The sequence below is a fragment of the Mobula birostris genome, chromosome 24 (assembly GCF_030028105.1).
Source record: "Mobula birostris isolate sMobBir1 chromosome 24, sMobBir1.hap1, whole genome shotgun sequence".
NCBI classification, from domain to species: Eukaryota; Metazoa; Chordata; class Chondrichthyes; order Myliobatiformes; family Myliobatidae; genus Mobula; species Mobula birostris.
This window is the reverse complement of record NC_092393.1, coordinates 37228730-37247314: the sequence shown is the minus strand read 5'-3', so window position 1 is coordinate 37247314 and position 18585 is coordinate 37228730. Positions and strand designations below refer to the sequence as shown.

Below are 18585 nucleotides of genomic sequence, written 5' to 3'. Positions count from 1 at the left end.
CTTAATTTCTTCTGCTGACTCCCTATTTCCTCAACAATACCTTCATTTCATCCAAAGCTTGGCCACAAAGCCATCATTTCCATGATCCAAATCGTTAACATTTAATGTGAAAAGAAGCGGTCCCAACATTGACCCCTGCAGAACACCACTAGTCACCAGCAGCCAAACGGAAAAGGCCCCTTCCATTTGCACTCTGCCTCCTGCCAATCAGTCAATCTTCTGTCTAATGTGGTAATAAAGAGTCAACATTTCAGGCCCTGATGAAGGGTCTTGGCCCAAATCATCAACTGTTTCTTCCCCTCCATTGATGCTGGCTGACTTGCTGAGTTTCTTCAGCATGTTGTGTGTGTTGCTAACTAACATTCAGCTGCACTTGTAGATTCTGTGTTTTCTCATCTGAAAGTCATTTTACATTCTGCAGCAGTAATTGTGGAACTGCTGTCATTTCACATATTCTCATCAGGACAGTATCACTTATCAAAATTATCACATGTAATATCTCGTCTGTCATTTAAAGTCAGTTTATTTTCAAGCTCATCATGGCATTGCAGCCATATTTGCAGTGTGTGCCTCTATACTGTTCCATTGTTCTGTTTTCGATTTAAATGCTTTTTATATTTCACTTTTTGCCTGTCATGACTGATGTTAATATGTAATGCAATTAATTATCATACTTAATTTCTGCACTGAAGGTCTGTTTTTGATTCTAATTTGAAGAACTGCAGTCGCTTTATCTTAAATTCAGTGGTTTATTGTCTCAGAGCCAAGGCGCCAATCTACTTCTACCGTCTCAGCTAGATAATAAATTTGACTATGATTTTGCTGAGACAATGTTCAGATTAGGGCTAATCAGTGAGTAGTAACGTTGTAGTGTAATGTCTGAAATTAAAATAGGGTTGTCCTCCACCAGTCCCCAGGCTAAGCAAGCAGGTTCAGTTGGAAAACAAGCAAATCATGAGGCAGTCGGACATGTAGCAGTAAAATGTTTAGTGATGTAGTAAGATAAGATAAACTTGTTTGTGGCAGGAAGGCAGCTCAGTACCGGTGGAGTAAATAGCTTTGTTTCTGTGTTAGGGAGGAAAAGTGGAAACTGTCCCTTTGGGCCACTGAGTCTGTACCTGACAATTTGCATCCATTTGCACTAATTCTTTGTATTCTTCCAATATTCCCATAACTTTCATCAAATGCTCTTCTAAACTCTAGGGCCAATTAATGTATGAAACTGCAGATTTAGTCATGGAAGCAAGCCAGAGCACCTGGAGAAAACTAATGCTGTCACAGGCAAGACGTGCAAACTCCATCTAGCACTGAAGATTAGGATTGAATGCAGATCACAGGGACTATGAGGCTCACAGGGACTATGAGGCAGCAGCTGTACTTTGTTGTGCTGTCTCAACTTTACACATATTCTGTCAAAGCCCACAATAATTTGTTTGCATTTCATTGAGATCACTTCCCGTTTTATACTCAGGATTATGTGCTTCCTCTGTTTAACCTCAGATGCTAAGCACCTCATCACAAGAATCCATCTAACATGCTCCCTCAACTGTGTCCATCTTTCCTTTGGTAGGAGATCAATATCCAGACAGGGCTCTGTATAAAAACAACAAGATATATCAACTACTGTGCTCAATTTAGAAAAAGCCAACATGGTGTTTGCCTTCCTCATGCCCGTACCTTCCCCTCTGCCATCAGATTTCTGAATGATCCATGAACTCATGAACTCTACCTCATTAATCCTATTTCACACCATTTGTCTATTTTTAAAATTGTGATTTATAAATTCTTTGTGTTTTGCACTGTCAGCGATCATAGCCCTTTGACCATGATTGATCCTGGCAAATTTTTCTTCAGAAGTGGTTTTCCATTGCCTTCTTCTGGGCAGAATCTTTACAAGACGGGTGACTCCAGCCATTATCAATACTCCTCAGAGATTGTCTGCCTGCGTCAGTGGTCACATAACCAGTACTTGTGGTTGCACCAACTGCTCATACAACCATCCAGCCCCAGCTTCCATGGCTTCATGTGACCCTGATTGAGGGTCATAGCAGATGCAAGAGCAACCTGCAGGCTAGCGAACAGAAGGAGCTCCTTGGACCTCCTTTGATAGAGATGTCACCCAATTAGTCTCCTATAATTTAAAAAAAGTATTGTCTTGCCCTTTCTTTACCAAAAATCACCTTCTAACACTTGGTCCACTGGTCCTGCAATTGATGGCTCTTCATGTGTACAGTATGTCCAAGTATGTTATAACTGTGGTCAAGTTTCCTACTGCAACCATCCCTTTAGATGTGAGGTTTGAACCTCTAGCACTTCCTGGTGCAAATTATGTTTCCTCATCTCTCTGATTCTTCTTCTAAACATTTCAAATTCATGCCTACTGGTTTTTGACCCCTCTTGTAAGGTAATCAAGCCCATCCTGTTTTGTCTAGGCCCATCAATGTTATTCTCCCCCCCCCACCCCCCAGTAAGACTCTCCTCAGCCTCCTCTGTTCAAAAGAAAGAAACAACTCTAGCTTATCTAATGATTTCCCCATTGCTGTAACTTTCCATTCCTGGCAATATCCCCAAATCTTCTCTGTACGCTCACATTTTGCCAGAAATCTGGTGACAATACAAACTGCAGCAGTGTTCAAGTTGTGGTTCCACTAGTTTTGTAAATCTTCCTGCATAACTTCCCTGTCCCAGTATTTTACATATTTGGTCTGTGTTTTAACCATCTTTAGTGATCTGTTCTAATACCTTTTATTTATTGATTTATATTCCAAAGTGCCTTTGCTCCTCCACATCATTCAATTATGTCCTCTTTATTTCCTAATATCTTTGCATCTCCTCAAATGCATTAATCACAACACATCTCCAGATTACACCAATTTGCCACATTTTCTGCCACATATATTTTTCTGTAGAACCCAACTTCATAGGGTTTCTAGTCAACTTGTCAACCAACTGTTTTCTAATTAGACCGGAAACATTAATACTGCTTCCTTCCTCTCAGATGCTGCTCGATAATTTGAGTATTTCCAGTGTGCTGTGTTTCTCTGCCATTACCCGGCCTGGAAAACAATAAGAAACAGTGCATCAAATATAAAATAGTGCAGGTGCTAAGAAACTGAAACAAGAATGGGAAGTGGACAGGGAAACCAGTCTAATGTTTCATAGCAATTATCTTTAGGCAAAACTGGAAAATGTTGAGATAACAGCTGTTACACAAATATAGAATGTAAGTAAAGAAAAGAAAAAAACAGAGGGAAAGGTCTTGTAGAGAGGAGGGTAAGAGTGTTCAACTAACAAAATGGTATTGTCTTATAGTCCAAAGGCTGAAAACTGAGGAAAAAAGTAGATGGTTGAACATAATAAGGTACAAACGGTTACACAATAGCAGAGTAGCATGGAAATTTGGCAAAAGGTGGGGAGAGCCCTAGGTATAGATTCACTCCGTCTCCTCAGCAACTATTGTCAATGTCAGTCTGGATACAAGAAAGACAGACACAACCACTTTCTTTCTCTGCATGAAAAAACCTTATCATAAGAATAGTCTTCAGAGCTTTTTTTTGTGAATGTCATTAACTATAAACTTTGTATTCTCATCCACAATTTTCCCACTGTACCACCACAAGGTCATCATGCGTTACATAGTGTTCTTCAGAAATACTTATTAATGTTGGGAAAAATGTACATACTTTAGATGGTGCAATGATCTGTGTTCTAAAAGGCCTTTTTCAAATCAAGGTCAATCATAGAAAATTCATGATTAGTTTGTATGGATACATCCTAGTATCTTTACTACTTTTGTACGTTTTAGAGGTCAGCAGTTTTCATTATGTCATTAAATTCTTATCTTATTTTAAAATTGCTTTATCTTCCTATTTATTGTTTTGATTGGAATGGTAGCTAACGACCTATACATGTTTATAATTGAGTTACAAAGTTAAAATTTCACTAGAATTTCTGCGTTAAGTAAGTTTATTAAGAAAAAATTAAAATGTTGTTATTATGAACAAATAAAAATATTAAGTAATGTTTCTTACCTTGAACTTGGTTGTAAGCATGGGAATTCTTTCCCTGTTTCATGCTTTTCCTTTTAGGATGCTCTTTAGGCAAAGCTCTTGGTCATCTGCCCAAATATTTCCTCATGGATTACATTTTAATTGATAAATGAAAGTTCCAATGAATTGTCTTGGGATATTTTGCTGTGCTGACGGAGATGTACAAATTTACAGTATGTTGTTGGTCTTTGCCATTTATTGCCATAGACACATAGAATATTGCAGGCCCTTCATCCCATCCAGTCCATGCTGGCCTGGTTCTTCTGCTTAGTCCCATCAATTTACACCTGGACCGTATGCCTCAATCCCTTCCCATCCACGTGCCTATCCAAATTTCTCTTAAATGTTATAACTGAACCACTTCTGTTTTCACAACCCCCTCTGAGTGAAGATTCCTTTTAATCTATGACCTCTAGTTCCAGTCTCACCCTATTTACACCCCTGATAATTTTGTATGCTTTTAACAGTTCACCCCTCATTCTCTGGCGCTCCACGGAATAACACCTTAGCCTATTCACCCTTTCCCTATAACTCAGGTCAAGTCCTGGCAACATCTTGTAAATTTTCAAAATTCAAGATTCAGAATCAGAATCAGGTCTCTTATCACCAGCATGTGCTGTGAAATTTATTAACTTAGCAGTAACAGTTCAATGCAATACATAATACAGAAGAAGAAAATAAATGAATAAATACAACAACAATAATAAATAAATAAGTAAATCAATTTATAGTATATGATATTGGATAGATTCATCGTGCAAAAAACAGAAATTATATTAAAAAAGTGAGGTGGTGCTCATGGGTTCAATGTCCATTTAGGAAACGGATGGCAGAGGGGAAGAAGCTCTTCCTGAATCGCTTCCTGTGTGCCTTCAGGCTTCTGTACCTCCTACCTGACGGCGACAGTGAGAAAAGAGCATGCCCTGGGTGCTGGAGGTCCTTAACAATGGTCGCTGCCTTTCTGAGACACTGCTCCTTAAAGAGGTCCTGGGTACTTTATAGGCTAGTTCTCAAATTGGAGATGACTAAATTCAGAACCCCCACAGCTTCTTTCGGTCCTGTGCAGTAGCCCCCCCCCCCCCAATATCAGACAGTGATGTAGCCTGTCAGAATGCTCTCCATGGTATATCTATAGAAGTTTTTGAGTGTATTTGTTGACATAACAAATCTCTTCAACCTCTTAATGAAGTATTGCTGCTGTCTTGCCTTCTTTTAACTGCATCGATACGTTGGGACCAGCTTAGGTCCTCAGAGATCTTGACACCCAGGAACTTCAAACTGCTCACTCTCTACACTTCTGATCCCTCTATGAGGATTGGTGTGTGTTCCTTTGTCTTACCCTTTCTGGTCCACAGTCAGTTCTTTCATCTTATTGACGTTGAGTGCAAGTTGTTGCTGCGGCACCACTCCACTAGTTGGCATATCCCACTCCTGTTGAATCCTGTCATGATTCAAATTGTCACATGTACAATGAAACAGGCAGTGAAAGGGATCACTTGCATTAACAACCAACACACAAAATGGTGTGCTGGAAGGCAACCCGCAGGTGTCACTACACATTCCAGTGCCAACATTAGATACCCACAATACCTGGCAGAACAACATAGAACACAACAAGCGATAAACGATTACAGCAAGAACAAGCTCCCTTTTTCCCTCCCACCCACACACATACACAGTCCTTTAACGCCAGGACAGGCCCCTAGTTTCAGTCCCCAGCAGACACGATCTCCCAGCACACTAACGCACTATGAGAAAACTCATACTGCAGGCTTCTCAAACACTGAATGTTCTACAATTCATGGGGAAACTTTCCTCAATGTACATTGTAAATACATACAGGTATTTACGTATTAATGCACATTTTATTCCAGGTCTGTACTTTAGCCTCTAACTTATTTATTCTTTATAGTGGTTGAATATTGTTTTTCATTGCATATCACACCGAAACATCACATCAAAATTCCTAATACATGTAAAATGTATATAGTGAATAAAGTTTCAGATGGTGCTACCGAAGATGTGTGGCAGCTTACTGGTGGATCATAAGGCAAGAGAATTGACAAAAAACATTACTTACAACATCTTTTCTGAAGCAAATTATGGTCAACTATCACCATAGACAGTGAGGAGGCAGGTGGAGGTGAGGTTCATTTGGGGGATGAACTATGCTGTGGCAACATATTCGAGCCAGGGAGCAGACAGAGTTTGTATTGCTGTTGGAGTGAGCGATTTGGAGAGGAGGCAAGAGATGGGCTGATTTCGCTCACACTCCCGTGAATGTTTATTCCTTTCTCTGCAGCACCGAGGCTGTGAACTGATCCGGTTGCTATACGTTTCTGCCTCGCTGCTGTGATGAACTGGAGACTGAGGCTTCGGCCTACTCCAGGAGTGGATCTGGGACTCACTCTGTTTTAGGATGCAGTTGAATTACTTTTATCGTTTGCATGATGTGTGTTTCCCCCCCCCCGCCCCCCCCCCCTTTCTCTGTGCAGTGGTTTTTGGTCTTTTTTTAAATTGGGTTATTCTGATTTCTTGCTTTGTGGCTGCCTGTAAGCAGACTAAATTCAAGGTGTATAATTTATGCATCTTTGATAATATACGTGCTTTGAATCTTTGAAGTTTATCCTTGATGTTCTGACACCTCGGCAGAATATTTCAATACTTAGCAATGAATTGCTTATTTTTGCAGTGGTTAACTTCTTCCATACTTCCCACACATAGATTCATAAGGTCTAGTTAAGGACGATTATTCTCTTCTGCCTCCATCCACCATTCCTCTACCACCACTGCCATTTGAGGAACAGCTCCTCCAAGTCCCGGGTTCCTCGGTTTCACTTAGCGCTTCCCTCTTGATGCTCCAATGAAGCACGATGTGAAGGTGAACTTTTCAAATTTGTCCTGAGAGCTCACTGCAGTATTCTCTTCAAACAAGAAATTTGTGGCACTTCACAAATGTGAGAAGAAAATTCAGCCAACATTTATCATTCAATGAGCTCCAGCAACTACAGATGATTGGGCATTTATCTCCACTTTTTATTTATCTCTGCTTTCTTGTGTTTGCAAGGCTCTGTAGGACCTTGGTAATACAAAATACTGAGAGTCTGATGAAGGGTCTTGGCCTGAAACATCAACTGTATCCTTTTCCATAGATGCCTCCTGGCCTGCTGAATTCCTCTAGCATTTTGTGCGTGTCGCTTGGATTTCCAGCATCTGCAGGGGCTTTCTCTTGTTTGCAATTAATATGATTTTGTCTTTGATACTATGTATGGCCTACCTAGTGTAGAAATTAAAATGGTTGAAAGCATGTAACTGCAGTCAGCATTCTGTTAAAGTTGTTCTCGCTAATAGATGAATATGGCTTTTAATTTTTCCCTTTGGAAAGTAAGTTAACAGCAGAAAATCATCTTGTCATTTCATTCTCTGATGACATTTCTTTCTGCTGAACATCATTCAACCATCTGAAGATATGAATTGTAAAATGAGTAACAAACATTTTCGAAGGAGTTTTAACTTTCCCACTAACTCATTTGCCAAGTACTATCTCTCACTTTATCTCCAGTTTCTCACTCAGTAGAGAAAATGGAATTGTAACTGACTTTGGGTTATCCCTGTTTGTAAAAGTTTTTAAAGTATCAAATTGAACAGCAGTTTATTAGAAGTCATATTTTAATTGGGCTAAATCGAGAATTTACTAAAAATTAAAAGATCTAAACTGCATGGTGAAATTAAGCTTGCCAGGATTCTAAAATGTGCACAGTAAAACACTTGGGACTTTGAGGTTGACCAACAGATATTCTGGATTTCTGAATTTTATTCCAATTAATACCTCCAACAGACTTTTAATTCACTTTTATCTATTGCTACATAGTAGTGTAATAAATTTTCCAATGAGTCTAGTTAGTTTAAAGGGAGTGTGGAAAAGAGAACTCCACTGAGTGGAGAACAGGCGAGTTTAAAGGGACTGCAAAACAGAGAACAGCAAACTGTGACACATAACTAGGTTTCCCAGTTCTGTAACACAAAACTGTTTAAAAGAGAGTGCAAGAATCAGGGTGCCATGGAATCATCAGAGTTCTACTGTTATTGCTGTATGGACTGACGATAATTAGCATGAACCCAATCCTTGTTAGGTCTTTGTAACACTTTTCCATTTTGCTGAGATTTCAGTTCTTGTGAGTTTTAGTTATGGATATTGTAATACCTGAAGTTTCCAATTTGTCATTGAATGTTTTAGATTTGTTCCAGAATCAGCAGTATACAAGATTTTGTTGTGGATTTTAGTGATATCCATCATGTGGTTAGATTATCTCAGTAATAACTTCTAACCCGAGGTTTAATTTTCAGCTATTGAGAAAACATCTTCACATAATGGAATAGTTTGAAATGTGTTCAGGTGATTACAGGAAATTCTCTCAAAATATGAAGAATGACCAGTAAATGCATCTTATTTCACCGTTGACGGTGAGGGAGGAATGCTGGCCACAATACGAGGGCAGTTCCTGCAAGTCGTCTACTAATGTCAGTTGAATTCTCAGCTGAATCATTGGAATAGAGCATTCTTTTAAATTCTCATCCAATGATTGGAACCTCTCAAAGTGCTGCACCCTTCATCTGGTATGTCTGCCATTATTACATGGAAATAGAATTTCAAGTTACAAACCTCTGATTCAGAAATGATGCTGATTCTAATTTTACCTTATGAAGGTACTCAGTACCAATCATGAAGAAATATGCCCATAAAGATCTGGTCATTTCTGCTGTGAGCTCTAAATAGTCTGGTATTATCAGTTGCAGGTGGTCCAAGGGATTCCTGAAACTTGGCAATAATTCTGTTACAATAAACTACCAATCGCATTGAAGAATTCTCACAGACCGGAATATAAAAGCTTTGTTTAAACCAACATTTAAAGTAGTCTACCAATTTTCATGAAGATTTTAACATAAATAAAATTAAAGTGAATTAGGAAATATTAACATTTTTATAAATAAAACTTAAAATCTATTGTATTTAGATTAGTTATCAGGGGAAATACAATTCATAGAAAATTATTTCTTTCAGACTGAGCAGTCATTCAGCATTACTCTAGCTTGGTGAAGAATAAAAACACACATACTGTACACCTCATGCAACAATTTGTAAAACTTTCAAAGTTTTTAAACAGCAGAAATACGATAAACTAAACTAGAAGCTATTGGAAACATGCAACAGTCAGGCAGCATCTTGGGAAAGAGAAGTAGGATAAACATGACAAATTAATGATTAAGTTGCATCTCTAGAGGGGAGAGAAAAATGGACGGGACAAAGGAGTACTTCTGATAGGGTGAGGCCAAGGATACCCACGTGATCTTAATGACTCCCAAACTGTCTAGTTAATATTGGGTTCCCGACCTTTTTTATGCCATGGATCCCTACCATTAACTGAGGGGTCCATGTATTCTTAACAGATTGTAATTGCAATTTCATGTACAACCCTAGACTCATCCTATAATATATTCCCACCCTCTGTAACTTAAACTAATTTGATATCTCATTTTACTAGTCCCATTGAAGGGTATTCAACTCGTAATGTTAATCCCGTTCCTCTTCCTACTGATGCAAATGGCCAGCATTTTCAGGTTTTTAAAATTTTTTTTAGCATTTATAGGTATTTTGTTTTTCAATCATTTCAGAATATGGTAAAACACTGGTTATCTGGAACATGTTGGATTTGAGAGGTAGCATTTAAAAAAAAATGCCAGATTGCCTCGGGTGCTTCCTCAGTAATGTCTGCATTTTGTCACTGCACTTTCCAAACAGCTAATTACTGGAGCATTTCACTGGTAACTCTTGTAAAAGACAACTTTAGTGTATGTATATAAGAATTACATTAATAGCTGATAATGTAATTCATATATACCTGAAGTTGTCTTTTACAAGAGTTACCAGTATAATCTTAAGAAAAGCAGTATCCCCTGTGGAGTAGCAAGGCCTCAATAAGAGCAATATCTGGAGTTCCATGTTTAAGTATACATGTTTACTGCAGAAACCACTGGCAGTTTTATATTGAAAAGGCAGGAAATGCTACCCATTTTGCTATTAACTGCAAAATGTTGATCTTTGTATTAATATGCCTATTTAATTTTATAGAGTTGTTGACACGCTTGAATCTGTGCAAGGGGAAGACAGAAGAGAGGCTTTCTTTAGGCTGAAGGTGTTCCAAGTAGAGTTTTACACATATAATTCCTATAATGCAGCAAACCGGCAGAGTATTGTTTTAAAGTTATGGAATCTGGTCACATTTATTGCCCTAATTGCACTTGAATGTGGTGCTGAGCATCCATCTTGAACAGCTGCAATCCTTCAGGTGAATGTGGTCCCACTGTGTTGGGATTACAGACTTACAGGTGTGCTAAAATGGCTGCATGCACTGCTGAGTTTTTATCTCATACATTCTGCCATCCTTGCTTAAATTTTTAGTTTTGCAGTGAAAGAAATCATACTTACTGCATTTTTGCATGTAGTAGAGCAATGAACATAATTTTAATAACTAGTGTTTACAAAAATAGTACTTTTGATGGTGGGGTGTTATTTTTGCAATCTACTCAATTGTTTTTCATTTTTTAAAAAAATTGCATTTATCTACATTCTTAGTGATGCATCCATCATGTGCTTTACAGTTAAAGCTGTATTTCTAAACACACATCCTCAATTACTGAAGTTGGAATCATTTTACAATGTTCAGTATGAGTAAACTACCCAATCTGGTATTTGTAACACCTTATACTTTTTGCTTCAGAATTTAGTTCACACTGTCTTTAATCACGTAAATTATAATTTCTAATCTTTGCAGTTTTTGTTGAAGGTTTCTGTTTTGTTCCTGTACCATTTACACGATAAGGTTTTGTCTTGACCTGTACTTCAGCTTTAGACCCTCGAACGGTGAACCTTGGGTCCATTCCAGCCTTTTTCATGGTAACATTATCTTGCATAGAGGGCATTGACATTGATCTTATATCACCATCAGCATTATCGTCTAGGAGAGAAAAAAAATAAACATTTCGTCTTCAGACAATGCGGATTCACAGTTATGCAAGGAACCTATTTCTATCAACTTCTCCTTATTATGCGAGGAGCACTGCTTTCCCACCAATACAAGTCACATGCGCACGCATCACAGTCTCACCCCCGCCAGTCTCGCATTGGTTTTGGCAACGTGTGGATGTGCGATCTTGCGCTCTTAAACGTTTTTACCTATGGTGCAGTGATTTTGTGCTTGAAATATTTAACTATACCTCCTAAGCGTCTAATATCAAGACCTGGGCCATCAGCCAAGCGGCAGAGAACCGCTTTAACACTTGAAAAAAAGTTAGAAATTATAAACAGGGCGGTGTCAGGTGAAAGTAACACAGCTCTGGGATGCTACCCTGTGCAGTTCCGGGCTATGATAGCTGAGTTAGGCATCACACCAAAGCAGGTGTTTAATGCAGACAAAACTGGGCTTTTTTGGAAGCGTATGCCAAAACGCACTTACATAAGTAAGAATGAAAAAACCGTGTCAAGTTTCAAGATAGCAAAGGATAGATTGACTTTGCTTATGTGTTCCAATGCCGAAGGAGACTATAAGATGAAGCCTCTCTTAGTTTACCATTCACTAAACCCCCGTGCTCCTAAGGGTTTGAGTAAGAATATGCTTCCTGTCCACTGGACAGCTAACAAGAAAGCATGGGACACTGGTCAAATCTTTGAAGATTGGTTTGCTAATCATATTGCTGTTGAGGTTGAACGCTACTGCCGGGAACAGAATCTTGCCTTTGAAGCCTTTGTTGCTTGACAATGCGCCAGCCCATCCTAAACATTTGGCTCCCTTTATTCCTATTCTTTGCTTTCTGCCAATTAGCCAATGTTTTATCCATGTACACAACATCAAACAATTCTCCTTTGTCTGTGCTGCTTGTTATTTCTTCAAAGAATTCCAACAGATTTGCCAGGCAAGATTTTTCCTTGGGGAAACCATGCTGACTATGGCCTGTTTTATCATTTACCTCCAAGTACTCTGTCACCTCACCCTGAACAATCAACTCCAACCAACATCTTCTCAAGCACTAAGGTCGGACTAACTGGCCTATAAATTCCTTTCTTCTGCCTCTCTCCCTTCTTGAAGGGTGGAGTGACATTTGCAATTTTCCATTCCTTTGGAACCATGCCAGAATTAATTGATTCTTGACAGATCATTACTAACACCTTTACAACCTCTTCAGCTTCTTCTTTCAGACCCTGAGGTGTATACCATCTGGTCCAGGTGACTTATCTATCTTCAGACTTGTCAGTTTCCCCAAGAACCTTCTCCCTGGTAATGGCAACTTCACACACTTCTATCCCCTGATGTACTCAAACTTTGGTATACTGCTAGTGCTTTCCACACAACCTTATTACACAAAACCTGACCACAAAAAACCTTATTGATTCAAGCTACTAGCAAGTTTATTGTATCAACTTTGTTGCATCAATGCAAATATCCACACAATCTATGTTGACCCTGCACCAACAATTTCTTAATACTTTTGGTCTTTTGTACCAGTACTCACCCAAACCACTTCCACTTAAAATACAAAATAAGAGATCTCCGGTTGGCCAAATGATTTATTCTTCTTCTCCAACCTCAGGAATGGAAATCTTCCTTACGATAGTTACTCTCCGGAGTTCTCATTGCTCCACCTCTGAAAATTCATTTTTTTTCTTTATCAGTTCTGCACCATTATACTGCAATTCTGTTGGTTCTGATTTATCAGGCTAGCCTGCGTCCACTTTTTTTTGTGTCTGTCCCAAAGCTACAGGTATTAGCTCATTACTCCTTTCACAAATAAGAAAATGCCTCTGCTATCATTCCTTTGATTTTCCACCTTCTATTAGCCCATTTACCACCAAGTACATCCAGCTGAAGTCAAACACTGGGCTCAGGTCATTTCAGCTCATGGACACAAATTATTCTTGTCATAAACCTATGCTGATTCTTTTACCTTATCAAAGAGCATCCCACAAATAACTTCTTATTTAGAAATGGTATCTTATTTATCTGGTTATCGTTCTGACCACTTTTCAATGCTTCAATCCAGTTCACAAGAAGGTGGTTGTCAGAACAGTTCCAACAAAAGGACAGCCTGCATTCTTTCACCACATGGCAAAAACAAAGGCGATTGTTATGTCTATTCGTCCACTGTCCTTGACTTCTTCCAGCTGGTTGTTTTACATATTTTAAATTTCTTTAGGCGAATATCCAATGTGAGAACATATGTCAGGAGGGTGAAACCATGGAAAGCATCTGGCCCAGATGGGGTACTAAAGATACTCAAGGTACTAAAGATGTGCTGGGCTGCAGCGTTCACTGATATCTTCAAACTCTCACTTTGGTAATCTGAGGTACCCACCTGCTTCAAGCAGGCTTCAACTATACCAGTGCTAAGAAGTTCATAGTTCAAAGTAAATTTATTATCAAAGTACGTGTATGTCACCATATACAACCCTGAGATTAATTTTATTGCGGGCATACTCAATAAATCTATTAACCATTGTAGAATCAATGAAAGATCGCACAAACAGGGTGAACGACAAGTGTGCAAAAGACATCAAACTGTACAAAAACAAAAAGAAAAAAACTAATAATAATAAACAAATGAATAATAAATATTGAGAACATGAGATGAGGAGTCCTTGAAAGAGAGAACATAGGTTGTGAAAACAGTTCAGTGATGGAGGCTAGTGAAGTTGAGTGAAGTTATCCTCTCTGGTTCAAAAGCCTGATGGCTGAAGGATAGTAACTGTTCCTGAACCTGGTGGTGTGAGTCCTGAGACTCCTGTACCTCCTTCCTGATGGCAGCAGCGAGAATACAGCATGATCTGGGTGGTGGGAATCCCTTATGATGGATGCATATTATAATGAAGAAAGTGGTAACCTGCCTCAGTGACTATTGTCCAGTAGCACTTACATCCTCTGTGTGAAGTGTTTTGACAGGTTGGTGATGAAAGATATCAACTCCTGCCTGAGAAGAAACTTGGATCTGTTCCAATTTGCCTTTTTTCACAACAGGTCCACAAAAGGACCATTTCATTGTTTCTTCACTCAACCCCGGAACATCTGCACAGCAAAGATGCATACATCAGTATGCTCTTTATCAACTATAATTCGACATTCAATTCTATCACCACCTCAGACCTAATCAATAAGCTTCAAGACCTTGCCCTTAATATGTCCTTGTGCAACTGGATCCCTAATATCCTCATTTGCTGATCCCATTCAGTTCAGATTGGCAACAACATTTCTTTCACAATCTCCATCAGCACTGATGCATCAGGAGGCTTTGTGATTAGACTCCTACTCTACTCACTTCACACTTATGGCTGTGTGGCTAAGCACAGCTCTAATTCCTTATTTATGTTTGCAGATGTCACCACTGTCATTGGCCAAATTGAAGGTGGTGACAAATCAGCATATAGAGGGAGTTTGAAAATCTGACTGTGTGGTACCACAACAACTTCTCACTCAATGTGAGCAAGACCAAGGAGCTGATTATTGACCTCAGGAGGAGGAAACCTGAGGTCCATCAGTCAGTCCTTATTGGGAGATCAGAGGCAGAGAGGGTCAGCAACCTTAAATTCCTCAGTGTTATCAGAGGACCTGTCCTGGGCCCACCCCATAAGTGGAATTTTGAGGAAAGCACGGCAGCACCTCTACTTCCTACTTTTCTGCCAGATGTTCCAGAGCACAGGAACAGGACTAAGACAGAAATATCACACCTGTGCCTTTGCTTTTAAGATATTATTCATGCTTATTGTTAATATTATTCAACTACATATACTGTAGATCATATCACTGTTAAAAATTAATAATGGCATTTTAAAGAAGATTTAAGATTTGCCACTAGTTCAATTTCTGCAGAATGAATAAATATCCAATTCTCTATCCTACTGAGGTAATACACATCTGCTTGAACACCAAGGGAAACCTGGTTTATTTACATTTGATCAACCAACTTGAACAGCATATATAAGGACGTTGGGGAAGGATCAGGCTGGATTATAAGTGCATTGATTAGTGATACCATATACAGTTACTGTAAAAGCTCACAAATTAATAAAGGAATCTTGGCATGAACTATGAAAAGCTGGCAGGATTGGCTAAATTGTACACTAAGGTGAACTAATTCCTCTCAGGGTAGAAGGTAAGAAAATTGCCCATAAGAGGCAGAATTCTGTCAAAAGTGCTATAAATTAATAAAATTCTAAGAATTTTGTAGGTGGCTTGGTAGCATAGCGTAATACTATTACATGTTCCTGAGACCCAGGTTCAATTCTGCCGTTGTTTGTAAGGAGTTTGTATGTTCTCTCCATGAGTGTGTGGGTTTCCTTCGGGTTCTCCAATTTCCTCTTACATTCCCACGGGTCAGTAGGTTAATTGGTAGCATGGGTGTAACTGGGAGCCATGGGCTCATTAGGCTGGAAGAGCCTGTTACAATGCTTTATCTCTAAATAAAAATAATAAATTAATTAAAAGAAAACATAAATAGAAATTGGTCATTCAATTCCACCGGTCTGCTCTGCTATTCAATTAACTCACAACCTATTCAATTATTCACAATTTCCCTGCATTAACCTCCTTTGGTTTTCTTGGTATTACAAAAATCTGTTTTCCTTTATCTTCAATATACTAATTTAAAGAAAAATATTTAGAAATACAGCGTGGAAAAGGTCCTCTGACCCTTTGAGCCACTCAGCTCAGTAACCCTTAACTTAAACATCATCTAATCATGGAAAATGTACAATGACCAATTAACCTAGTAACCAGTACATCTTTGGATTGGAAGGAAACCAGATTGTGAATACAAAGGAGCTGGTTAAAAAGCTGCAGGGAGATATGGATAAATGGAGTGAGTGGGTGAAAATGTAGCAAGATATGCTCAAAACAGAAAAGCAGAGCAGTTTTTTTTAAATAATAAAGATTGGGTAGCAAATTTTGGTCCTGCTCATTGATCTAAAGCATTTCTCTCTGCTGATGCCGCTTGACTTGCTGACTATTCCAAACGTTTTCGGTTTTTATTTCAGATTTGCAGTAACTTTAGTAATTTACTTTGGGTTCGCTTTTTTGTACTTTACTTGGAAATTATAGTGAGAATGTGGGATCCATTGATGTTACTATGAACAATTGGGTATTCTCTACATATCTTGTATACTACAGTTCACTGCCTATTACCAGATCCCACTAATTTGCTAACTCAGGAGAATTCCATTTTCATAATTTCTAACTACTTAATCATTAAGCATGTAATCTTATTCATTTCTGAGTTAGTTCTGTTTTCAGGTCCATCAGAACATAAAATTGACAGATGCAACAGCTTCAATTCCAAAGAATGGGTTTAAATCCAACTGTCAGTTTTATGATGTCCTTTTTCATTTTACTTCCCTTTGCCATATATGATCTTACTCAAAAGGAAACACTTTTTAACTTGAAATTTTAAAAACTACAGATAATACAAAATCCAAAATGAAAGCAGAAATTGCTGGAAATATTCAGCAGGTCAGGTTGCATCTGTGGGAAGACAGAGTAAATATTTCAGGTCAAAGACCCTTTCTCTTCCTTATCTCATATGGCACCTGCTGGAAATTTGTAACCCAAACCAGACAGGACATTTTTTCCAGACAGGACATTTTTTTCAGACTAGGTTCATTCCTATTAGTAGAGAGTGCAGTATTTCAGAATTTACATGTAATTGTAATCACCTTTCAATCTTTTTTTAGTTAAAGATTTGTATCAAATCTTAAAATTACTGAGCTTGCAAAAATAATAAATGTATATTTTGACTGGGATAGTGCTGTGTGAGAATTTGGAAATAATACAGTACCTTACTTTTAAGTTGTTAAATTGAAATGGTTTGGTATTTTAATAAAGGACAAAACTGGAGTACGAAAGTCAATACTTATAAAACAAACAACAGGAATTCTGCAGATGCTGGAAATTCAAGCAACACACATCAAAGTTGCTGGTGAACGCAGCAGGCCAAGCAGCATCTGTAGGAAGAGGTGCAGTCGACGTTTCAGGCCGAGACCCTTCGTCAGGACTAACTGAAGGAAGAGTGAGTAAGGGATTTGAAAGTTGGAGGGGGAGGGGGAGATCCAAAATGATAGGAGAAGACAGGAGGGGGAGGGATAGAGCCAAGAGCTGGACAAGTGATAGGCAAAAGGGGATAGGAGAGGATCATGGGACAGGAGGTCCGGGAAGAAAGACAAGGGAGGGGGGGACCCAGAGGATGGGCAAGAGGTATATTCAGAGGGACAGAGGGAGAAAAAGGAGAGTGAGAGAAAGAATGTGTGCATAAAAATGAGTAACAGATGGGGTACGAGGGGGAGGTGGGGCCTTAGCGGAAGTTAGAGAAGTCGATGTTCATGCCATCAGGTTGGAGGCTACCCAGACGGAATATAAGGTGTTGTTCCTCCAACCTGACTGTGGCTTCATCTTTACAGTAGAGGAGGCCGTGGATAGACATGTCAGAATGGGAATGGGATGTGGAATTAAAATGTGTGGCCACTGGGAGATCCTGCTTTCTCTGGCGGACAGAGCGTAGATGTTCAGCAAAGCAGTCTCCCAGTCTGCGTCGGGTCTCGCCAATATATGAAAGGCCACATTGGGAGCACTGGACGCAGTATATCACCCCAGTCGACTCACAGGTGAAGTGTTGCCTCACCTGGAAGGACTGTTGGGGCCCTGAATGGTGGTAAGGGAGGAAGTGTAAGGGCATGTGTAGCACTTGTTCCGCTTACACGGATAAGTGCCAGGAGGGAGATCAGTGGGGAGGGATGGGGGGGACGAATGGACAAGGGAATTGTGTAGGGAGCGATCCCTGTGGAATGCAGAGAAAGGCGGGGAGGGAAAGATGTGCTTAGTGGTGGGATCCCGTTGGAGGTGGCGGAAGTTACGGAGAATAATATGTTGGACCCGGAGGCTGGTGGGGTGGTAGCTGAGGACCGGGGGAACCCTATTCCTAGTGGGGTGGCAGGAGGATGGAGTGAGAGCAGATGTACGTGAAATAGGGGAGATGCGTTTAAGGGCAGAGTTGATAGTGGAGGAAGGGAAGCCCCTTTCTTTAAAAAAGGAAGACATCTCCCTCGTCCTAGAATGAAAAGCCTCATCCTGAGAGCAGATGCGGCGGAGACGGAGGAATTGCGAGAAGGGGATGGCTTTACAAAAAGACTTACAAAACAACAGTCTTGGAAAAGAGCTGTGATTGCTTCTGACAAGATTACTTATGCAGTTACAAAATTATTTAGTTTGGATTTGCAATGCTGTATTTCTTTCACAAGTAATTGTTACATAATCTACCTAGTGTAAACAAGCACGTATCCAGATTGCCAATAGCTAGTGTATTGAACCTGAATTCTGCTCATCCCACATTTTTGGTTAATCATTTATTAATTTGTCTGCTGATATGGCAATGTAAATTGCTACCTGATTACTTCAGATTGTTTACAAAATAGATAATCTCTCCACCCAGACAAGGAAAAATA

The 18585-nt window shown here is 39.3% G+C and overlaps 1 protein-coding gene across 4 annotated transcripts in view; it reads right to left on the bottom strand.

Moving 5' to 3' along the window:
* Positions 1 to 4656: 4656 nt before the first annotated feature.
* The window catches only part of ccdc57 (coiled-coil domain containing 57), a 172543-nt gene continuing 158614 nt past the window's right edge, over positions 4657 to 18585 (bottom strand). For 2 of the 4 annotated variants that reach the window (XM_072242382.1, XM_072242383.1), the window contains one exon: positions 6534 to 11065. In XM_072242382.1, the coding sequence (XP_072098483.1) occupies positions 10848 to 11065 (218 nt within the window). In that variant the 3' untranslated portion in view covers positions 6534 to 10847. Of the gene's footprint in view, positions 5491 to 6533; positions 11066 to 18585 lie in introns of those variants that run through there. The other 2 variants (XM_072242384.1, XM_072242385.1) reach the window with 2 other exon arrangements.